The 20,003-nt window shown below is 36.8% G+C and overlaps 1 protein-coding gene across 17 annotated transcripts in view; it reads left to right on the top strand.

Moving 5' to 3' along the window:
• Nucleotides 1–20,003, top strand: part of LOC145291930 (1-phosphatidylinositol 3-phosphate 5-kinase-like) — a 279,737-nt gene that overhangs the window by 252,975 nt on the left and 6,759 nt on the right. For all 17 annotated transcript variants that reach the window (XR_013869506.1, XR_013869503.1, XR_013869501.1 and 14 more), the window contains 5 exons: nucleotides 3,573–3,676; nucleotides 11,530–11,658; nucleotides 13,300–13,396; nucleotides 15,054–15,215; nucleotides 15,443–15,511. Coding sequence is in view for 4 of the 17 variants with exons in the window: in XM_080137845.1 (XP_079993971.1) it covers nucleotides 3,573–3,676; nucleotides 11,530–11,658; nucleotides 13,300–13,396; nucleotides 15,054–15,215; nucleotides 15,443–15,511 (561 nt within the window). In the remaining 13 variants the exon portion in view is untranslated. The remainder of the gene's footprint in view (nucleotides 1–3,572; nucleotides 3,677–11,529; nucleotides 11,659–13,299; nucleotides 13,397–15,053; nucleotides 15,216–15,442; nucleotides 15,512–20,003) is intronic.

Here is a 20,003-nt window from a genome sequence, read left to right as displayed (position 1 = left end):
GGGTCTCCCATTCTTGACACAAATAATAATAATAATAATAATAATAATAATAATAATAATAGTAATAATAATAAAAATAATAATAATAATAATAAAAATAATAAAAATAATAATAGTAATAATAATAATAATAATAATAATAATAAAATTCATGGGAAGGGCAAATTTAATTAAGATTTCATCCTTCTGGTGAAAAAAAGAATTGCACAAACTGAAGCTGCAAACGAGGAGGTCATTAATTCCTTCAGAAATTCAACTCCACCATGTCTGTCAGAAACGAGCCATCCATAAATGAGAACTTACGTAAGTTACGTTGCAGTTTTAGTAACATAAGCAATAAGAAGGAAGATGCTTTCCCCATTAAAATGTAATCTTCGTGTTTTCATCAAAAAGATTTAAACAATTTTTTTTTTTTAAATATTATTACAAATCTTGTGCTACAAATTAGCTTCTCCAAAATGCATAGACAGTTCTGTTTTATTTTTATAGCATTAATAAATTTGTTTTTTGTTGAGTCTGTCTCATGTCTCATTAAATATTTTTCAACAATTATTGCGACACATCCTTTTATCTTGTATATAACAGTCATGTGCACAAGGTCATTATTTTGTGAGTTCTACACTAAACCTTAACTTGCGACTGTTGTGCTTTGTTGCAATCATGCAGCCAACAAAATGGACTTCATGCAAATCAGTAATCCTGAGGCACAATCTTTGTGAGCTCTATGCAGAAGCTAGGATAGAAGTGTAATATATTCCTCAGTTTTTAAAAAAAAAAAAATATGAATAAAGTAGTAAGCTCGTCTGTATAAAAAGGGCTCGAGTATGAGTAGCTAGTCACTGCTAGAGTATGGCGCATGTGATTCCTGGTCCTGTTGGACTTCAACCCTTCAAGTAAGTTTGAGTGAATGAATTAATTCCTCCTTCTCCACTGATAATAGAAATTCTCTAAAATGCCCAGTCTCCATTTTTTTTTTTTTTTTTTTTCCTCGGTCTCTCCCAAAGTGCGTTTATCTTGGAAGGATACTATCCATTCTTCAAACCCTGTCCATCTGTATTTTTCTTCCACTTAGATCCCACTTCCATTTAGAGACTGACCTGCTTGTTTTCGATTCTGAATAAATCAGAAAACAGTTGGGAGTCTATTATTTAGAAAAGCTTGGGAACGGTTTAGTAACAGAATCATTTGTGTTTTTGTTCTTTCCTCATTCGCTATATCGTTCAAACAAATATTTGAACATAAATATAATTTAAAAATAAAATTTCCAACAAATATTGGGATATCTCAAGTAGGACGATCACTCCCCCCCCTAGAGTAAATGTGGTATTGTAGTGACTGAGATGATTCTAGTTAAGAGTAGGCTAGACATTTGTGTCAGTTTAGACCCATGATGGTTAATGGCGCCTTTTTATCCCACTTTTATTATGATCTTGTGTCTAATTTGTTTAAAATGTAAATTCTTTCATATTTTCTGCAAATATATCAAAGTGTAGTATCTGTTCTAATATTACACTTTATTTTTTATTTTTTTTACAAGGTGGTCACCACTTATCAAGGCCTGGAAGCCACTCGGGGATAAGGGTTATTGCGTGTACAGTAAATTAGTGTTGAGATTTGATAAAGTGTCTTACTTAAGGGGGCGGTTCATCAGGAATTTGTTTATGTTGGACTTGAAGACATCCAGGTTGTAGTCAAGTGGGAAACAGGCAAACGGAACAGATGTTCCACAGGCGTGCACTTCTAAGAAAGAAGCTTTGTTCATGGAATCTATGTTTTATGTTTTGGCACAGATAAAGAGTGGGGAAAATTTTTGACAGTGGTTTCAGATAGACTGGTGTTTTTCATGAAAGATTAACGAGGAGGGACCAAGGATTGGAGCTCAGACGAGCACTTGCCATGAAATTAACGATAAAACAAAGACAGGCTCGCAACATCTCTCTTGTGGGAGAGAGGTTGCAGAGAAGAGAAAAGGGCAACCCCCACTAAGCCACAAAGCCTCTTTTGTACTCTGTCAAGGCAGGATAGGCTGTTTTTAGCAGCTCCTGTCCAGATATGGCAGCAGTATTCCATCCTTAGACGTACTTGGCTTTTATATAGATAGAGAATTGCATCAGGGGTGAGATATCTTCTGGAGCGGTAGAAGGATCCTACCATTTTCCCAGCGGCCTTGGCAACAGACTTGATGTACGTATTCCATTTCAGGTCGGGAGTAAAGGTCAAGCCCAGAAGCTTATCAAAATATGGGGCTTCCCCTAGACGAGAGCTATCCATTTCAATTGATGCCAGATGGGGATCAGAGTGTTGATGATGGAAAGATAGGAGCTTGGTTTTAGATGCATTGAAAGTAACCAGTCACCTCTTCCCCCACTGTACCACGCGCTCGAGATCAGAAGAGAGAGAATCAGAGAGAACTTTGTCATTTACGGCCTTTGATGTGTTGCCATAGATGGCCGTGTCATCAGCATAGATGTCAACGAATGATTTAAGTATGTGCTTTGGGAGATCATTGATGTAGATCAGGAAGAGAGTTGGGCCCAGGATGGACTCCTGAGGACTCCAGCATTAATACTGCCAGCCTCTGATTTCTGCCCATCAACCACTACTCTTATGAGCCTATCAGAGAGAAATGATTTAATGATTGAGAAAACATTTCCAGTTATACCGTAGCTGGAAATCTTGTGAAGTAGGCCCTTATGCAATACCTTATCGAAGGCTTTTGATATGTCAAGAGCAATTGCCCTAGAGAGGAAGCCATTGTCAAGAGATTCACTAATCCTATGAGATATAACCATTAGCACATTTGCTGTAGATCTGGCCGAACGGAAACCATATTGCATGTCACTAAGAAGGTTATTTCTGCTGAGGTGGTTGACTACTTCTCTATTTAATATGGATTCCAGCAACTTACTCATGACATACAGGAGACTTATTGGTTTGTACTGAGAGGGAGATGACTTATCACCTGAATTCTTAAATACAGGGCATACTGATGAGGTTTCTCCTTAATGCAACGCTTAAATAGTTTTGTAAGTATGGGGACAAGTTCTGGTTGAAGCTTTTTCAGCACGATAACTGGAATGCCATCAGGGCCAGTTGCTTTACTGGAATCAAGGTTCTTGATTAGCTTGGCGACCTCACGCACAGATATTTGTATGTTTCATAGCGTGTTGTCTGTTATAGGGGGAAATACGGGGAGTTGATGGCCTTCGTCGCATAGGGTAGAATTAGCTGCAAAGTTCTTGGCAAATAGTTTGGCCTTGTCTGATGCTGACGAGATGACCTCAGGTCCATTGATGATGAGAAGAAATTCTCCTGATGATAAGAGAAATTCTCCTAGACTAAGAAAATTTTATTTTTGTTTCAATCCAGTGTTCCCCTTTCGGGGTGCTGGATTTTCCCTCCAACAAAATGACCTTGCATCCAACTCTGTCCTTGTGAATAAGAACATTGTCAGCAACATTCAAGTAAAAATCGATGTTTGTAAAAATTGCATTTTTAGTGCAAAATCTCCTCCCATCTACTATTGATGATGTCTTAACTGCTGTATCTGATGTTTTTCTTATCCATTTCAGATAATCGTTTTATTCTGAAACAAATGAATCATGCTGAGGCCGAGGCGTTCCAGAGGTTTGCACCAAACTATTTTCAGTACGTTACTAAGGCTTACCTGGAACAGGTGAGAATATACAAGCATGTTGTTTTTCAAAATTTGTTGATTTCTGTAAAAATCTTTTAACTTCTGCCCAATTTAAAAACAAGTTTATAGCTAAATATTTGAAGATTTAAAAAGTATCAGAATCTGTCATGGTATCGCAATTGAGAATATAGAACAGAATCGGTAATTGTATCGGAATCATTCCATCACTGGAAAATATAGATGAAAATCTCACAGTTTAAAATAGAAGATTTTTTTTTTTTACTCATTGAGTGATATCTTATCAAACGGTTAATAAGATGAAGAATCATAATAAGCGTTCATTTTTGTATGGCAAAGATTGATCTATGATCCTCGGACAAACAGTATGGATTTAGGTAATGTCATTCTACTGCAAATATTTTAACAGTCATTTCTGAACGCATATACCATGCACTGGATAAAGCAGGCAAAGCCAGAACTGTAGCACTTAATATATCCAAAGCCTTTGAAAAAGTCTGGCACGAAGGGCTGTTAATGAAAATTTAATCGTATGTTATAACTGGATGAATACTAAATATAATTAGATTCTTTTTAGACAATAGGACCATCCAGGTTTTCATTGATGGATGTTCATCCACGCAGCATAACATTAAAGCGGAAATGCCTCAGGGGGCAATCATTGGACCACTATTATTCCTGATATTCATAAACGACCTCTCGAGATGAGTATATTTGCTAATGATACAATAATCTATAACATGCATAAGGAAAGAACAGATGTAGATACATTTAAGATAATAGCAGAATTGTTAGAAAATTACCTCCAGACCATCGTGGAATGGGGCTGCAAATGGTTGGTAATATTTTATTTAGTAGAACTAAGCTGCTCTCCTTAACATTTACACCTCTCCAACCACCGATATCCATGACATATAACACCCTACCTGAGAATTCTTCCTTCAAACTCCTCGGCTTAACATTCACAGGCAATATGAACTGGAACAAATACATTGAGTACATTGCGAAGAAGGTGGGTTCTCTCTATCAAGCTAGAAGACTCCTCACACCTGAGAGTATCCTACACCTCTAAAAGGTTACCATTCATCCATGCATGGAGTATTGCTGCCACATCTGGGCTTGCGCATCTACCACTAGTCTCTCCCTCTTGGATAGGGTTCAAAATGTCTTCAATCTAATAGGTCCCATTTTGTTAACTAAGCTCCAACTCCTGTCCCATTGCCGCAGTGTTGCATCTCTGCACCTGTTTTACAAATATTGTAATGGAATGTGCTCTGAACTTGTTACACTTGTGCCTTGTGCCCCTTTGATGTACATATTCCTGATAAACCCACTTAGCAACAAAATCGCACCCCTTCATTGTTGAAGTTCCTAAATGTCAGAAAGCTTTCTACTCTAATAGCTTCTTCCCTCGAACAGCTAGACTTTGGAATTCACTTCCTGCTACTTGCTTCTCTGACTGTACTGATACACAGAAGGACATTGCGAAGAAGGTGGGTTCTCTCTATCAAGCTAGAAGACTGCTCACACCTGAGAGTATCCTACACCTCTACAAGGTCACCAGTCGCCAATGCATGGAGTATTATTGCCACATCTGGCTTGGTGCATTTACCACTAGCCCCTCTCTCTTTGATAAGGTCCAAAAAAAAAAGTTTCCATCTAATAGGTCCCTCTTTGTCAACTAGGCTCCAACCCCTGTTCCATCGCCACAATGTTGCATCCCTTTGCTTGTTTTACAAATAGTTTAATGAAATGGGCTCTGATGAACTCGTTGCACTTGTGCCCCCTTTACGTTCATATCCCTGACAAACCCGCTTAGCAACAAAATCTCATCCCTTCACTGTTGAGGTCCCTAAATACCAGAAAACTTTCTCTTCTAATAGTTTCTTCCCTCGAATAGTTAGACTTAGGAATTCCCTTCCTGCTATCTGCTTGCTTGGCTGTACTGATATGCAAAAGTTTAAATGTAATGTAAACCAACATCTTAATCTTTTCTAGGCATGGCTCTCAAATAGTAGCCCCTTACGTCTAAGTGGCGATATGGCTTGTTAGGGTGAACATGAGTAATATATATATATATATATACTAGCGGGGGTACCCGGCGTTGCCCGAGTGTTTGTTTCCGGGACGGGGGGGGGGGTTAAAAATGTTATGGTAGGTAAGTAGGAAGAATCAAACCCGGAGTCATGAGTAAAAGTAGGAAAATAAAGTGTGAAAAAAAAAAAAAAACATCTGGAATGTTAACAGTTCGGCCACCAAGAAAAGTCCATTCCAGTTGTTTAGGAAAAAAAACAAAAAAAAAAACGACTACAGTAGGTCGGCGCGAACGTGAAAATATAATGTGAATTGTCCAGCACGCTAACCACTACGCCACAGAGCACTGCAGCTTAGTTTAGTGATTTTAAATAACTTCACATGAAAGAACTACGAAGCCAAACCAGTGTTCTCTTCTCAACTGTTCCTTGTGAACGATCCCCAAACGGTGTTAAGTGGTGGCAGGGGGAGGAGGAATTTATTAGAGAGAAAATATTTTACCACTTCCATTGATCTTAACCGATTTTGGCCGTGACTTCTCAGCAGAAAAAGTATAGAAATCTAAGATTATCGAGGAATTTGAGAAATAATAAGCCTATAACACACCTCAGATATTGTTCTGCCGTTTGTGCATATTATATTTGCATGAAATATCTTGATTTTTAATCCTATTAATGTCAAAATCAGACGGGAAAAAATGAGTTCATTTTATTTATATAGAAGATATATATATATATATATATATATATATATATATATATATATATATATGGCACAAAAAATTAGTAACAAAATACAATGCAGTATATAAAACACATGTATATAATCAAATAACATAAATAACACCGTAAGGCAGGGCAAATACCGTAACCAGGGGAAACCTCGCATTCCAACCTGTAAAACCATATCCTAGGGCCACCATATACCCGGAATTCTACTGTGTGTGAAAACCGAAAGTATTGCATAAGAATATTTTTTGTAAAAATAGAATCATTGTAATCTTAGAATTCTAGCCATTTTGTAAGCAAAGGTGGTTTACTGAATGGAAGAGTTTTCTTTTTAGTGTTTGGCAATAAGGTTTTAATACTCCACGAATCTGGTTGACATCAGCCAATCAGAATGCAACAAAAGTAAGTCCCTAAGCTTGAGAGAGCTTAATGCAATAACAAAATAAAACTATTACAGCCTGAGCCGAAAAAAAAAGTATAAAATTAAGAATTCATGGTGATTTTTATTTTTTTTTATTTTTTTTTTTATTACATTTTCACCCCAAACAAGGCAAATTGCCACTTTGGTGTAGGGGGCTACTATCAGGGCAACAACTACTGGGTACTATGTAGGGATTTGGGCAGCAAGGTGTCGGTTCACGTTACACTTGAACTTCTGCACGTCAGTACTGTTGGGGAAGCAGGGACCTGGAATGGAATTCCAGAGTCTTGCGGTTCTGGGGAAGAAACTATTGGAGTAAAATGATCTTTTACATCTAGGGACCTCTACAGTGTGGGGGTGGGATCTAGTAGCCTGTCGGGTTTGTCGAGGGTGCTCGCGTCGTGGGGGCACAAGTGATTGCAGTTCGTCAGAGCATTCACCACTAAAATACTTGTAGAAAAGGCAGAGGGATGCAACATTTCGTCGATGGGACAGAGGCTGAAGCTTAGATGCCAGTTCAGGGCCTATCAGGTTTGCGACTCTCTTTTGAACCTTGTCAAGGAGCGAGAGACTAGTAGCAGATGCACCAGCCCAGATGTGGCAGCAATACTCCATACATGGGCGAATGGTGGCCTTATAGAGGTACAGGATACTTTCGGGTGTTAGTAGTTTTCTAGCACGGTAGAGAGAGCCTACCTTTCTTGCAGCAGCCCTGGCAATGCCTTCAATGTAATTGTTCCAACTCATGTTTCCTGTGAACGTTAGGCCAAGGAGTTTGAAAGATGGACTCTCAGATAAAGAGTCGTTGGCCATTGCTATGGGTGGTAGAGAGGGTTTCTTGTAATTATTGAATGAAACTAGTTTAGTCTTGGCAGCATTGAAGGCGACCAACCACTTTTGTCCCCATTCCACTACAGATTGGAGGTCTTCCTCTATTGTTTCTGCCATTTCTTTAGAAATGTGTTCATTCGTCTTCCTGTCGTGTCTGCCATAGAGTGTAGTGTCATCAGCATATATACCCATCTCAGAGGCAATGTTGTCGGGGAGGTCATTTATGAATATCAGGAACAATAGAGGTCCAAGGATAGAACCCTGGGGCACTCCCGCATTTATATCATATTGTTTAGATGTGCGACCGTCGAGGACTACCTGGATTTTTCTCTTATCTAAGAAGGATTTAATTATGTTAAGTATTCTACCAGTGATACCGTATGATCTGATTTTACTGAGGAGACCCTCATGCCATACCCTGTCAAAAACCTTAGATATATCTAGAGCTACCGCTCTGCCTTCCCCCGCTTTGTCCAGTGAATGGTATATACGTTCAGAGATCACGGTGAGGATGTCTGCTGTGGAACGGGCTTGTCTAAATCCATATTGTTTGTCAGTCAGTAGTTTAGCATCTGTAAGATGATGGACTAGAGCATGGTTAATTATGGTCTCAAATATTTTGGCAAAAAGTGGGAGGAGGCTAATGGGGCGATAATTTGATGGGTCTGTCCTTTCGCCAGAATTCTTGAATACTGGTACAACAGAAGCAGTTTTCCAACAGCCCGGAAAGCAAGCTTCATTAAGACATTTGTTGTAGAGTTTGGAGAGAACTGGAGCTACTTCGGCTGAGCACTTTTTTAATAGCACAGCTGGGATAAGATCGGGTCCACATGCTTTTGAGGTGTCAAGGTTTTTTATGATAGCATGCACCTGAGCAGGGGTGGTTTTCAGATCGTCTAGTGTGGCGTCTGTCCGCATAGGAAAGTCAGGTAGGGGGTGGTTGGAAGGGTCCAGTGTGGAGTTTGAGGCAAACCGACTGGCAAGCATGTTAGCCTTGTCGGTTGCTGAGGAGACAACCTCGTGATTGTTGGTTAGTGGGGGAATTGTTGATTGCCCATTATTTACTACACTGTTGTAGATTTTCCAGAAGTCTCGAGTTCCTAGTTTTTGTGCTTCGATGCGCTTTTTAGTGGTTTCCGTAAATTCTCTCTTAGCTGTCGCTATTTCTTTCTTAACGTTATTTCTAGCTTCTATATACTTCAGTCTGTTTGAACTGCTCTTATGTCGGTTAAACCTACGGTATGCATGCTGCTTTTGAGTAATGGCAGTTGCACAAGTCGACGTAAACCATTGGGGAGAGTGGGGCTTACTATAAAATTTCCGCATGGGAACATGCGCTTCGATTGCAGTTTTGAACCAGTCAGTGGTCTCGTTTGCACATTGTTCAGCAGGGAGAGAGAAAATATTTTTCCATGGAGCATCTCTAATTAGTTCCCTGATGGCTTCCCAGTCAGCCTTATTATAATATTTCGTTGTTTTGAGCACTGGCTCTTCAGTTTTGGGTCTAGAGTTTAGGGCGATTTCAACCATTATCACTGCATGATCAGCGTTCCCGAGTGGGCTGTGGGCCTTCGCTATGCAGTCATCGGGAACTGTGGTCAAAAACAGATCTAGAAGTGATGCGTGTTGTTCTTCCTGGTCAGGGAAATGGGTTGGAAACGTAACAATTTGTGATAGGGAGTGAGATATAGCGAAGTTATGGGTTGTGCTGCCCGCTGCATCTGTGTGAGTAGAAAATCCAAGCCAGTTTTTGTGGTGGACATTAAAGTCACCAAACACATGTATTTGTGCACTAGTGTCGAGGGACAGTGCCGTGTCTATGCTGTCAGATACTTTGTTTATTATGGAGCAGTCCTGAGTCGAGGGAGAGCGGTAGAGAAAATAATAGTAGCTAATACTGTGTTGCACGTTTAGTCTAAAGCACATAAAGGCTTGATCATCTGTTTCTAGGTTTGTTTCTCTAGTCAAGGGAAGGGTATTACGAATGTAAACTCCAAGTCCGTGCATATGTCTGTCAGAGTCCTTACGGCAGAGTGGGAGATATCCAGGCATGTTAAAGTGGTTAGAGGGAATGGAGGAGTGTAGGTTAGTCTCACTTAGTGCTAAGATATCCGGGGTATTTGTTAAGAGAAATGCTTCAACATCAGCTAAGTTAGTTCTAAGCCCACGGATATTTGTGAATGAGAGCCTCAAGGGAGGAGGCAAGTTGAATTTGTTTGTCCCTAATCCTGGTTTAAGCTTATTTTTAGATTGTACTGTCGTCATATTTTTTTTAAGAGTTTCGGTAAGGGGGAGCTAAACAAGAGGTTATGCGGAGCTTCAGACATGCATCACAAGTAGACCATCAGCTGACCTTTCTCCAATTAGGATTGTGGCCTCAGGAAAGCCCACCGGGGATGAGTGCAGGGTCCCTTTCCATGCGCGTCATGGCACTGCAAACAACCCGATATTATTCAACTGTTGATGGAGCAGCCGCTCTAAGCGCTACCAAAGAGTTAGGGCTCCTGTACTACCAGTCGGGAACAGCAGCCAGGAACTGTCAATCCGGTACCCTCAACCCTTTAGAAGAAGGTCAACCCAATCTAATCGCTCAGGCATAGCTTATACTCAAGCACTCCCAAATGTTCAGTTTTAGGGGTGGGGCATGCTGGGAATGGGGAAGAACAGCGTTCATTGCCCTAGCCAGGAAACAAGATCTACCGCTGGGTGTTTCTGTCGAATCACTGAGATAGTGTCTCTGCGCTTGACTAATAGGCAAAGAAGGAGTATGGAAGCCGGGCGATAGACAGAGCCTATCTACTCCTTAAGCAATTTAGGTTTGCAAACCGGTGAATTTGTTTGAGTCACCAGCTCTAGGAAGGTTGTCATCCAAGACTGAAGAGGCCTCTCTCCCCTTTGGTTTAGTTTCAGAGTTTTCCTTCTCCTAGACGGATGATCTGGGAAGACCTACTGGGTCCGTCAGCCCTGAGAGGGTTTTCTCCGCGCCTAGGTTCTAATCCAGGTATTTCTGCGACCCCGCGTTGTTAGTGTTACTGGGTTAGTTTGTGGGGGATTATGATTGATGGGAGAGTAAAAGTAGCTATTGTAGAATGAGTGAAAGTTACACTCACTTTCTCTGAGTATGACTGCTTTATATGGATGGTCGGAATTAATGTGGGGAAATTATGAAGGCGACAATTTCTGAACACATGCATCAGTTATTGGAATCGTGATTATATTTGAATTACATGTAGCGCCTCTGTTTATTGTCTTACAGTGTCCAAATTTAGATGGAAAAATCAACTTTATTTTATTATACAAGAACCCAAGTTTGCCCAGCTGGGCAAACTTGAGTTTTTGTACCGGAAAAATATCCAGTAAATCATTATTTTTTTGCATATCCATACACCAAACATGGATATAAATATAACTAAAACATCATAAGCTTCATTTTGGTACCTTACTTGCCTAGGTGAGTTGCCTGTAGGCTGAGATAAACCACGTCTCACACACACACACACACAGTAAATCGAACTTATTAAGAGAGATAATAACTTCTGGTGACTACCGGATAAATATCCAATAAATAAAACGTTTAGTAAATCATTATTTTTTTGCATTTCCATACACCAAACATGGATATAAATATCACTAAAACATCCACTGGGTCATTAGCTTCATTTCGGTACCTTACTTGCCTGGGTGGGTTACCTGTAGGCTGAGATAAAGTGTCTCACACACACACACAGTATGAAAATTTATAATAAGATATGTATAGATGAAGTGAAATTGTGAAGATGTTAGGTGTAGATGAGGAATGTTACTTTTGAATTATTTTTATTAAATTATGTTACAGAGATTTTTATTAAATTATTTTGCAGAGACCAACAGTTTTAGCGAAAATTCTGGGTGTTTACACGGTTGGTTTTCGTAATACTCAAACAAACTCAGGGATGAAACAAGATCTGCTCGTGATGGAAAATCTTTTGTACAATCGTAAAGTGTCGCAGGTTAGTAATTGCATTTGTTATTGCTAGCTACTGTCTTTTCAGATCTAGTTAACATGTTTTTTTTATAACCGAGTTAACGTAGCTATGGATCTTGTATGCATTTTATGTCTATTTATATGAAACTAGCATGGATACCCGGTGTTGCCTGGATCCACATAACGTTCCATTTGGATACATCTGCTATACTAAGGATATTAAGCACTTTAATTCCATTGTGGGCAATGGTAATACCCCCATAACAATTTAAAAAATAAAAGAGCAGATAAAAACATGAAATATGTAATCGCCCCCCCCCCCCAAAAAAAAAAGTATGTGACAATCTCCCCAACAGATATTTCGGTAAAAGGGATACGAAGAGAAGCTATTTTCTTGATATTGAGCACTTTTTGTTGCTTGTGCACTGGGGGGGGGGGAAACTCTCTCCCCTTCCCCAAAAAATAAATCAAAACAACTTTTCTTTCAAATAAAATAGCAGGGAGTGACCCCCCCAAAAAAAAGAAAAAGAAAAAATGAGCTACGTTGTCCGGACTCGAACATGAAACGCAAAAGAGGGGAAGAAGGCAAAAGCTGACAAACGCACGCTTTTCCCCAAGTGCTTATGACGTCATGACATTACAAAATAAGCGTTTTAAACATAGTTTCAGTTGATTATGCGTGCATGACTTGCAAAAACAATGGCATGAAAACCGGACCCCTCTTCCAAAATTGATCCAGTTGACACAGAATTAATCTTTTTTTTTTCTAATTTTCACATATCATGCATCCGGGACATTTCTCTTTCAGATGGTACTGGTTTCGACCCAATCAGGTGCGGATGACAAAAGTTTTTAGCAGATATGCAAACACACATAAATGACTCTCCTTTATATGATAGACTAGCATGGATACCCGGCATTGTTCAGGTGGACATGAAGTTCAGTCTGCTATACTAAGGATATTGAGCACTTTCATCGATACCCTCACAGCAATTTCAAAAATAAAAGAATAGAATTGCCCAAAAAATGAAGTAGGTGAGAATTTCCCCACCAGATATTTCAGCAGAAGGGATACAAAGAGAAGAACTTTTTGTTGCCCGATGCTGGAACCCACCGTCAAAAAAAAAAAAATCAATGAATCAAAACAACTTTTCTTTCAATCAAAATAGTAGCAAGTGCCCGTGTGACCAAAAAACAAAAAAAAAAAATTAGCTACGACAGGAAGACTCAAACCTGAAACACGGAAGAGCGAAAGAAGGGAAAAAGTTGTTGGCAAACATTTTTGCCCATCAGACTACCACAACTAATGATGACCCTGCAAAGTATGTTTTTAAGCATACTTTCAGTTTGATAGGTGTGTGTGACTTGCGAAAATCACGATGCAAAAAAGTGACCCCCTCCTCACAAGGAATGGTCCAGTTGACCACCAATCTTTTAATCTTTTTTTTCTAATTTTCACATATTATACAACCAAGGCATCGTTCTTTCATATGGTGCCAGTTTCGAACCAGTCCAAAAGTTTTTAGCGGACGTATGAACACGTAAACACACAAACAAACCAACATTTGAGATTTCTATAATAGCTGAATCACCAAGTTAGTATCGTTCTATAGTTTGACACGTTGGATGATTTTAACAACCATTTTTCTATTGTTCTTTTTTGTAGACGTTTGATTTAAAAGGCTCAAACAATAATCGGTTAGTCAACACTACAGGTAAACAAGAGGAGGAAGTCGTTTTACTTGATGAAAACTTCTTGCTAGGTACGTTTTTATTTATTTATTTATGCTTATACGAGAGCGACAGTGGTAGAGTGGTTAGCAGCAAGAACTGAGCTTGGCATGCTAAGGTGACTGCATTACCTTAATATCAGTGGGAAATATATGAATCCACCTCTGTCAATCTTCCCCGCTCCAGATATGGGTTCTGTTCTCTACAATCCATTTAAAATAATTTTATGTGGAAAGAATATCTGATGTTTTAGATTGTCATCTTGCAGGACTGAATAAGATCTTACGTAATAATAAAAAGAAATTGTTCGTATACATCCACGTCCATGATAACAGAACTGTTCCTTTATCTTTATCTGTGCAAAATGGTTAGAAATATAAAATCCAAAAATGTCAAAAACTATACACAAGTAATGCAATATACATCACCACTACATAAATAATTCTGATCACGGTTAAACAGAATTATTAATCTTGGTACTTGTACAGTTTAATCAAGACATTCAAAAATGCAAATATCGAAAAAAAGAAAAAGTTTAAATTGTACGTATCTGTTATGGAATGAAGTTCTCAAAAAAAAAAATTTCACTTAATTCCATCAAGTAGTTTTTTTTTTTTACAGCAAAAAAACAATTTGTTATGATACCGAGCAAAAGGTTAGATTTTAGGGAAGAAAAGCTGGAGAGGGAGTGTCGGCACTTTACATTGAGTTATCTCCCCGTGGCATGTTAAAAAAATTCAAAGATGTCTACCTTCAACATACTGTCATAAAAACGTGTTTTCCCCGCTGTAAAAAAAAAAAAACTACTCAATCAAATTAAGTGAAATTTTTTTTCGAAGATCTTCAGTTCAAAATGGATACGTACAAGTGCCAACCTTTTTTTTTTTTTCGATATTTTCATTTTTTTAATGTCTTTATTAAACTGTACAAGTATCTTAATCTTTATTGCATTTCATCCATATTTCCATCTTTGTTCCTTTTGTTTTTTCTCCCACGTTTTTAATTTTAACTTTTCTATCGCACATATTGCATATTTTTTTGCTTTGTTTTGTTTTTTTTCCAAATAGTTGCACATTCTTTTCTTTTTCCCATGGTTTACCATTTTTTTTTTTCTTAAGACCTTAGTTATTATGAGCGAAACCAGTAAATCTCTTGTTTCTGATGATTTCTTCCCATGTCTAATGTGTTTTTTCATTTATCTTTTTCACACACACAAACACATATTATTATTACTTGTATGAATTAAAATAAACACTGCCTCGTAACAGCTGTAAACAACTATAACACCATTTTTTGGAAATTTGATTCGACAAATGACTTAAATTTTCATTATATATGTGTGTGTGTGTGTGCATATATATGTATGCTTACACACATATATGTGTGTGTATATGTATGTATAAGGGCCAGAAATTCTTTTTATATATTACAAATATATATTTGAAAATCTTTGTATGCATATAACTTTATTTTCTGATAAGTGAATTTGAATAATGACTTTGATGATTTCTATATAATATCTGTAATTTGACAGTATGAAAAAAAAAAAAAGAAATATATATATATATATATATATATATAGATCAATTCTTTTTCACCATTATTTCTGAATAAATCTTGTTTATTCTTAAAATGCGTTACAATTGCCAAAAATAATGTCTTTTTCAAAATCCTTTTTCTTTCTTGTAGTGAGTGTTGGTTCTCCTCTTTACATCCGACCACACTCCAAAGTTGTTCTTAGCCAAGCGATTGCCAGTGATTCCCAATTTTTGGCAAAAAATTTCATAATGGACTACTCTTTGCTTGTTGGGCAAGATGACCAAAGAAAGGAACTAGTTGTTGGCATAATTGGTAAGTAGCTCATATTAATATTGCAAAATTTCAAAACTCCTTTTCCACTCTATATCCTTCCATGGAAATAAAATTTCTCAGGAAGAATCTCTATCAAACGAAAAACAATAGACAAAACTGTTATGCAACATTATGTCAACAAAAGAAATTTCTTAGATGATATATATAAAAAAGTCTCCATTATTGACTGTATAGTAACAGTGATCTTTGCTTATTTTTGTTAACAGATTACATCAGGACATTCACGTGGGACAAGAGACTAGAGATGGCCATGAAATCTGCAGCGAACCGTCAAGGTATGTTTACTTCACACAAATACATACATATTTATTGTGTGTGTGTATATCTATACCTTTGTAAATTTGGCATTTTTTCTTTCATGTATTAATATTCATATTAAAAACCATTCTTTTCTATTTATTTAAAAAGAAAATACAACTTTGTTATATATCGGTTGTGGAAATTGCATCAATCTGCAAAAGATCTAATTTGCATATTCTTTTAAACATTCATTTTGATTAATTCCCTTTTAGTTTTTTCGGGTTTTTTTATTGGATGATCGTCTTTAGTTAACTATTAACACTATATATATGTGTATATATCTGTGTGTGTGTGTGTATATATATATATATATAAAACAGGAAACCAGTACCCGCATTAAGCTGGTCTGCAGTTTCACTTGTTGCTGGCTATCTTGCTCTTGTTTGTTGCTGGTCTCAACATTTTTAACCGAGAGAGAGACTTAGCTGTCGTACAATGCTAAGACTCTGTAACATCATCTGTGTATAGATACTCCCTCAGGTATTTGTCTATAAAAATAGTCCTGTGGCGATGAAAAAGTTGTGACGTGTGGAGGCTTGAAATGCTGGAAGCATGTAATAATTGATCTCAATGACCATCTTCAGTGTCACGCCTGCTTGAGCGTATGCATTCACCAGTGGGACTAAAAAAAAAAGTCATTTTTGGGCTCATGTGTCTGAGGGAGTGGCACTCGTCTGACAAGACGTTGCAATCATCATATATATATATATATATATGTGTGTGTGTGTGTGTATATCATTGAAATGATAGTGTTTGAATATATGGTTAAGCATTAGGTTTACATATTTTTTATGCTTCACTGCTCACTCATTTTGTGACCAAATTTCAAACAAATATAAAATATAGTTGTTATATATTTATAATTGTTATTGGATATATATATATATATATATATATATATATGTATATATATATAAACAAATGATTAATAAAACATGTTAAAAGACATCTTGAAAAAGAGTTAAAAACATATTTAATTTTAAAAAAGGAAGCACAAGATAAGTGGATATATATACAGTGGCGGCTCGTGCCTAAGATTAGTGGGGGTGTTGTTTAAAAAAAATGCGTATTGTTTTAATATTGTGTAAAAATAAAACAAACATAAAAATATACATAATTTATACGTATGCACACGTATAAAAATACAATAACTTAAAGGAATTCTAAATAGATGTAAATATTTGGAATAGCTTACTTATATTTATTTGAAAGTAAATTCCATTCTTCTTGTTTTAATTTGTGAGAAAAGATTGATAATTTTCTCCTTAACTTCTGAATGATTGCTGAAGAACTTTTTTTCAATTGAAAGCACTGCAAGTGCATTTAGTCTTTCGCAACCCATGGTGTTCCTTAGAAAAGTTTTTATTCTTTTCAGAGTTGAAAAACAACGCTCTGCCTCTGATGTAGTCATGGGAATTGTCAAGATAATTTTTATGAGTTTTGTGATTTCACTAAGAACATCGTTTAAATTGTTTTCCAAAATAAATTTCAGGAGATCAATTACTTTGCAATACTCATGGATATCTGACCTACTATAAAATATTTCTAACTCAGTTTCAAGCTTTTGTTTGTCAATCATGGGATATGCTTCAGTTGTCAAGAATATCTCGTCTGTAGGTAGTTCTTTCTTAAAACTAGCAAAGCTTTTCTTGTTAAACAATTTAGCAAGTATTAAATGTTTAGTTGAAGAATATCTGTCCGTTATATCAACAGATATATTGTCACACAGTTCTTTAGCTTCGGCCTTGAGTGTTTGTGAAGGATTTTCACAGTATTTGGAGTTTCTTATCTCTAAAATAGCAGTTTTGAAATTTGCTATGTATTCATTGACTTTATATATGCTAATTTCCCGAGATTGCATTTGATTATAAATAATTTCAACATGAGACATAATTTGTATGAAATAGCTCTAACCAAAATATGAAATTTTCATCGCTCAAATATTTCAGAATTCCTGTCACTTCTGCAACGGTTTCATCTACATATGATGTTGACTGAATTTCAGTGAGACATTTTTTTAATGCTTGAACATTTTCATGAACTCTATTTATGGTCCGTATGTTATGGACGTGGAATGCTTACATCCAGATGCTTCTTGAGAATGGAAAGACGCTGTGGTGATCTAGAAAAGAAAGTCGGAATAGCCAAAATGTTAGAGATAAATATTCTAGCATTTCGTGTAATGCTTGCTGCATTCCTCATTATTAAATTAAGTTGATGCGCATAACAGTGAGTGAAATGTGCATTACTATAAACTGCTTTTATTTTCGCCTGAACACCAGCTTTTTTGCCTTTCATGACATTTCCACCATCAAATGTCTGAGCTATCAGTTTTTGGCGATTCCCTTGAAGGATTATATCCAATTGTTGTAGAATACATTTTGATATTCCATCAGCGGTTTGGTTTTCTGGAATAAAGAATCCCCAAAAGCGTTCAAGTATTTTTTCATCCAAGACGTACCATAAAACAATGATCATTTGTGTATGTTCAGACAAATCTGTTGTATCGTCAGCCATGACAGCTACAAAGGAAGCTTTGCTAATTTCTGCCCTTATTTCATCATGGTATATTTGTAAAAGACAGTCAAGTATGTCATTCTGAATGGTCTTGGAAACACCTTTGAAGACACTACTGGTTTCTAAGTGATTCTTTAAATCTGGATCTAATTTATATGCAAAATTTACTAATCCTCTAAATACACCTGGATTTACTGAATCATCTTTTTCATCATGTCCTCGTAAGGGAGTTTCAAAGTTCCCACAAAAGAAAATACAATCTATTATTTTAGATAAAATTTCACGGTTCTTCTTAACATTCATGTTATGATGATTGATTGAAAGTCTGTAGGCCTCACTAAGTTTGTCTTTAATATTTACGGTCCCCAAAATTGATAGGGAAACTACATTGTCAACGTGCTTCTTTGACTTCTCATGCTTTTCACTTCTATCTTTCATTTTGCTAATAGTTCTGAAACCATCTTTTGTCCACGTTACATCACCCCCAAACAACAAACAAGGAAAGCAGAATAATGCCTTTTTTAGTTCACAGCCGCAAAGCCAACTTTTCCGTTGGTACCAGTCAGAATTAAAGCTAATAATATACACTTTGTTGTTGCTAATGCCTGGCTGAGATATTTGAATATCAGGCGTTGAACGGCCTCTTAATTTCAACTTTATCATGAAGAGGCAGCTGTGAAAACTCAATCTGTTGAAGTTCACTTACCGTCACAGAAGTTATTTCTTGGGGATGCAAGGAGGCCATGGTTAAATTCTTTTTTTTTAAATTTTTTTTTTACACATTGATCACCACTTATCAAGGCCCGGAAGCCACTCAGGGATAAGGGTTATTGCAAGTACATTACGTTAGTGTGGAGATTTGATGAAGTGTTTAATTAAGGGGGTGGTTCATTAGGAATTTGTTAACATTGGACTTGAAGACATCCAAGTTGTAGTCCGGAGGGAAGCAGACAGACGGAACAGAGTTCCACAGGCGTGCAGTTCTAAGAAAGAAGCTTTGTTCATGGAATCCGCATTTTGATTTAGGCACAGATATAGAGTGGGGGAAATTTTTTACAGTGGATTCAGCTAGACGGGTGTTTTTCATGAAAGATTGGCGAGGGGGGACTAGAGATTGGAGTTCAGACGAGCACCTGCCATGAAAATAGCGATAAAACAAGGATAGACTCGCAACGTCTCTTCTGTGGGAGAGAGGTTGCAGGGTAGAGAAAAGGGCATCCCCCACTTAGCCACGAAGTCTATTTTAAAAATAAAATAAAATAAATACAGTTTACATGTTTGTAGTATGAGCAACATTTAAAAACATTTTTTAACTAAAATGTATTTAAAAAATAAAATTTTCTTCGCTTTTCTTTAGAAAAAAAATGTAAATATTTTTTATTCTGTAATGTTTAACTACCACAAAATGAATAGATTTCAAACTACATAAAAACACAAACAAAATAAGCCGTACGTGAAAAAATAACATTAGTTACGGGTAAAAAGCCCGAACACTTTTAATTAAAAAAAAAAAGTTTCGCATATTGTATATTTTTGTCTGCTTAAATCGCATTTAAAAGTGTGAGAATTATTTTAAGGTGGATATTTATTTACAAGAACACTTCACACTTTTTTAATAATAATAAAAACAAAACATTTGTAAACAAGCCTTTTAAAAAAAATAATAATATAAGCGAAAACACGCAAACACCGGTTTTCACGAGCGTTTGGAACTGTTAAAACGACAGTTCCAACTTAGCTTTCTTTCGCCATCTGAAGCGGGCATGCGTATAAGCGAACTTCGCTAAGAATGTGTAACTGTGAATTTGGCAGCTCCAAGCAAAGTTTTACTTTTATACTTATATGAATATGGGGACAGTTATCGACATTAAGCTTCAGGATTATATATATATATATATATATATATATATATATATATATTATTAATATGATATATTATCACATAGAAAG

This window comes from Euprymna scolopes, chromosome 13, assembly GCF_053919585.1.
Source record: "Euprymna scolopes isolate OS-2025 chromosome 13, ASM5391958v1, whole genome shotgun sequence".
Lineage (NCBI taxonomy): Eukaryota > Metazoa > Mollusca > Cephalopoda > Sepiida > Sepiolidae > Euprymna > Euprymna scolopes.
The sequence above is the reverse complement of the archived record's forward strand: the minus strand, read 5'-3'. Positions and strand labels throughout refer to the sequence as shown.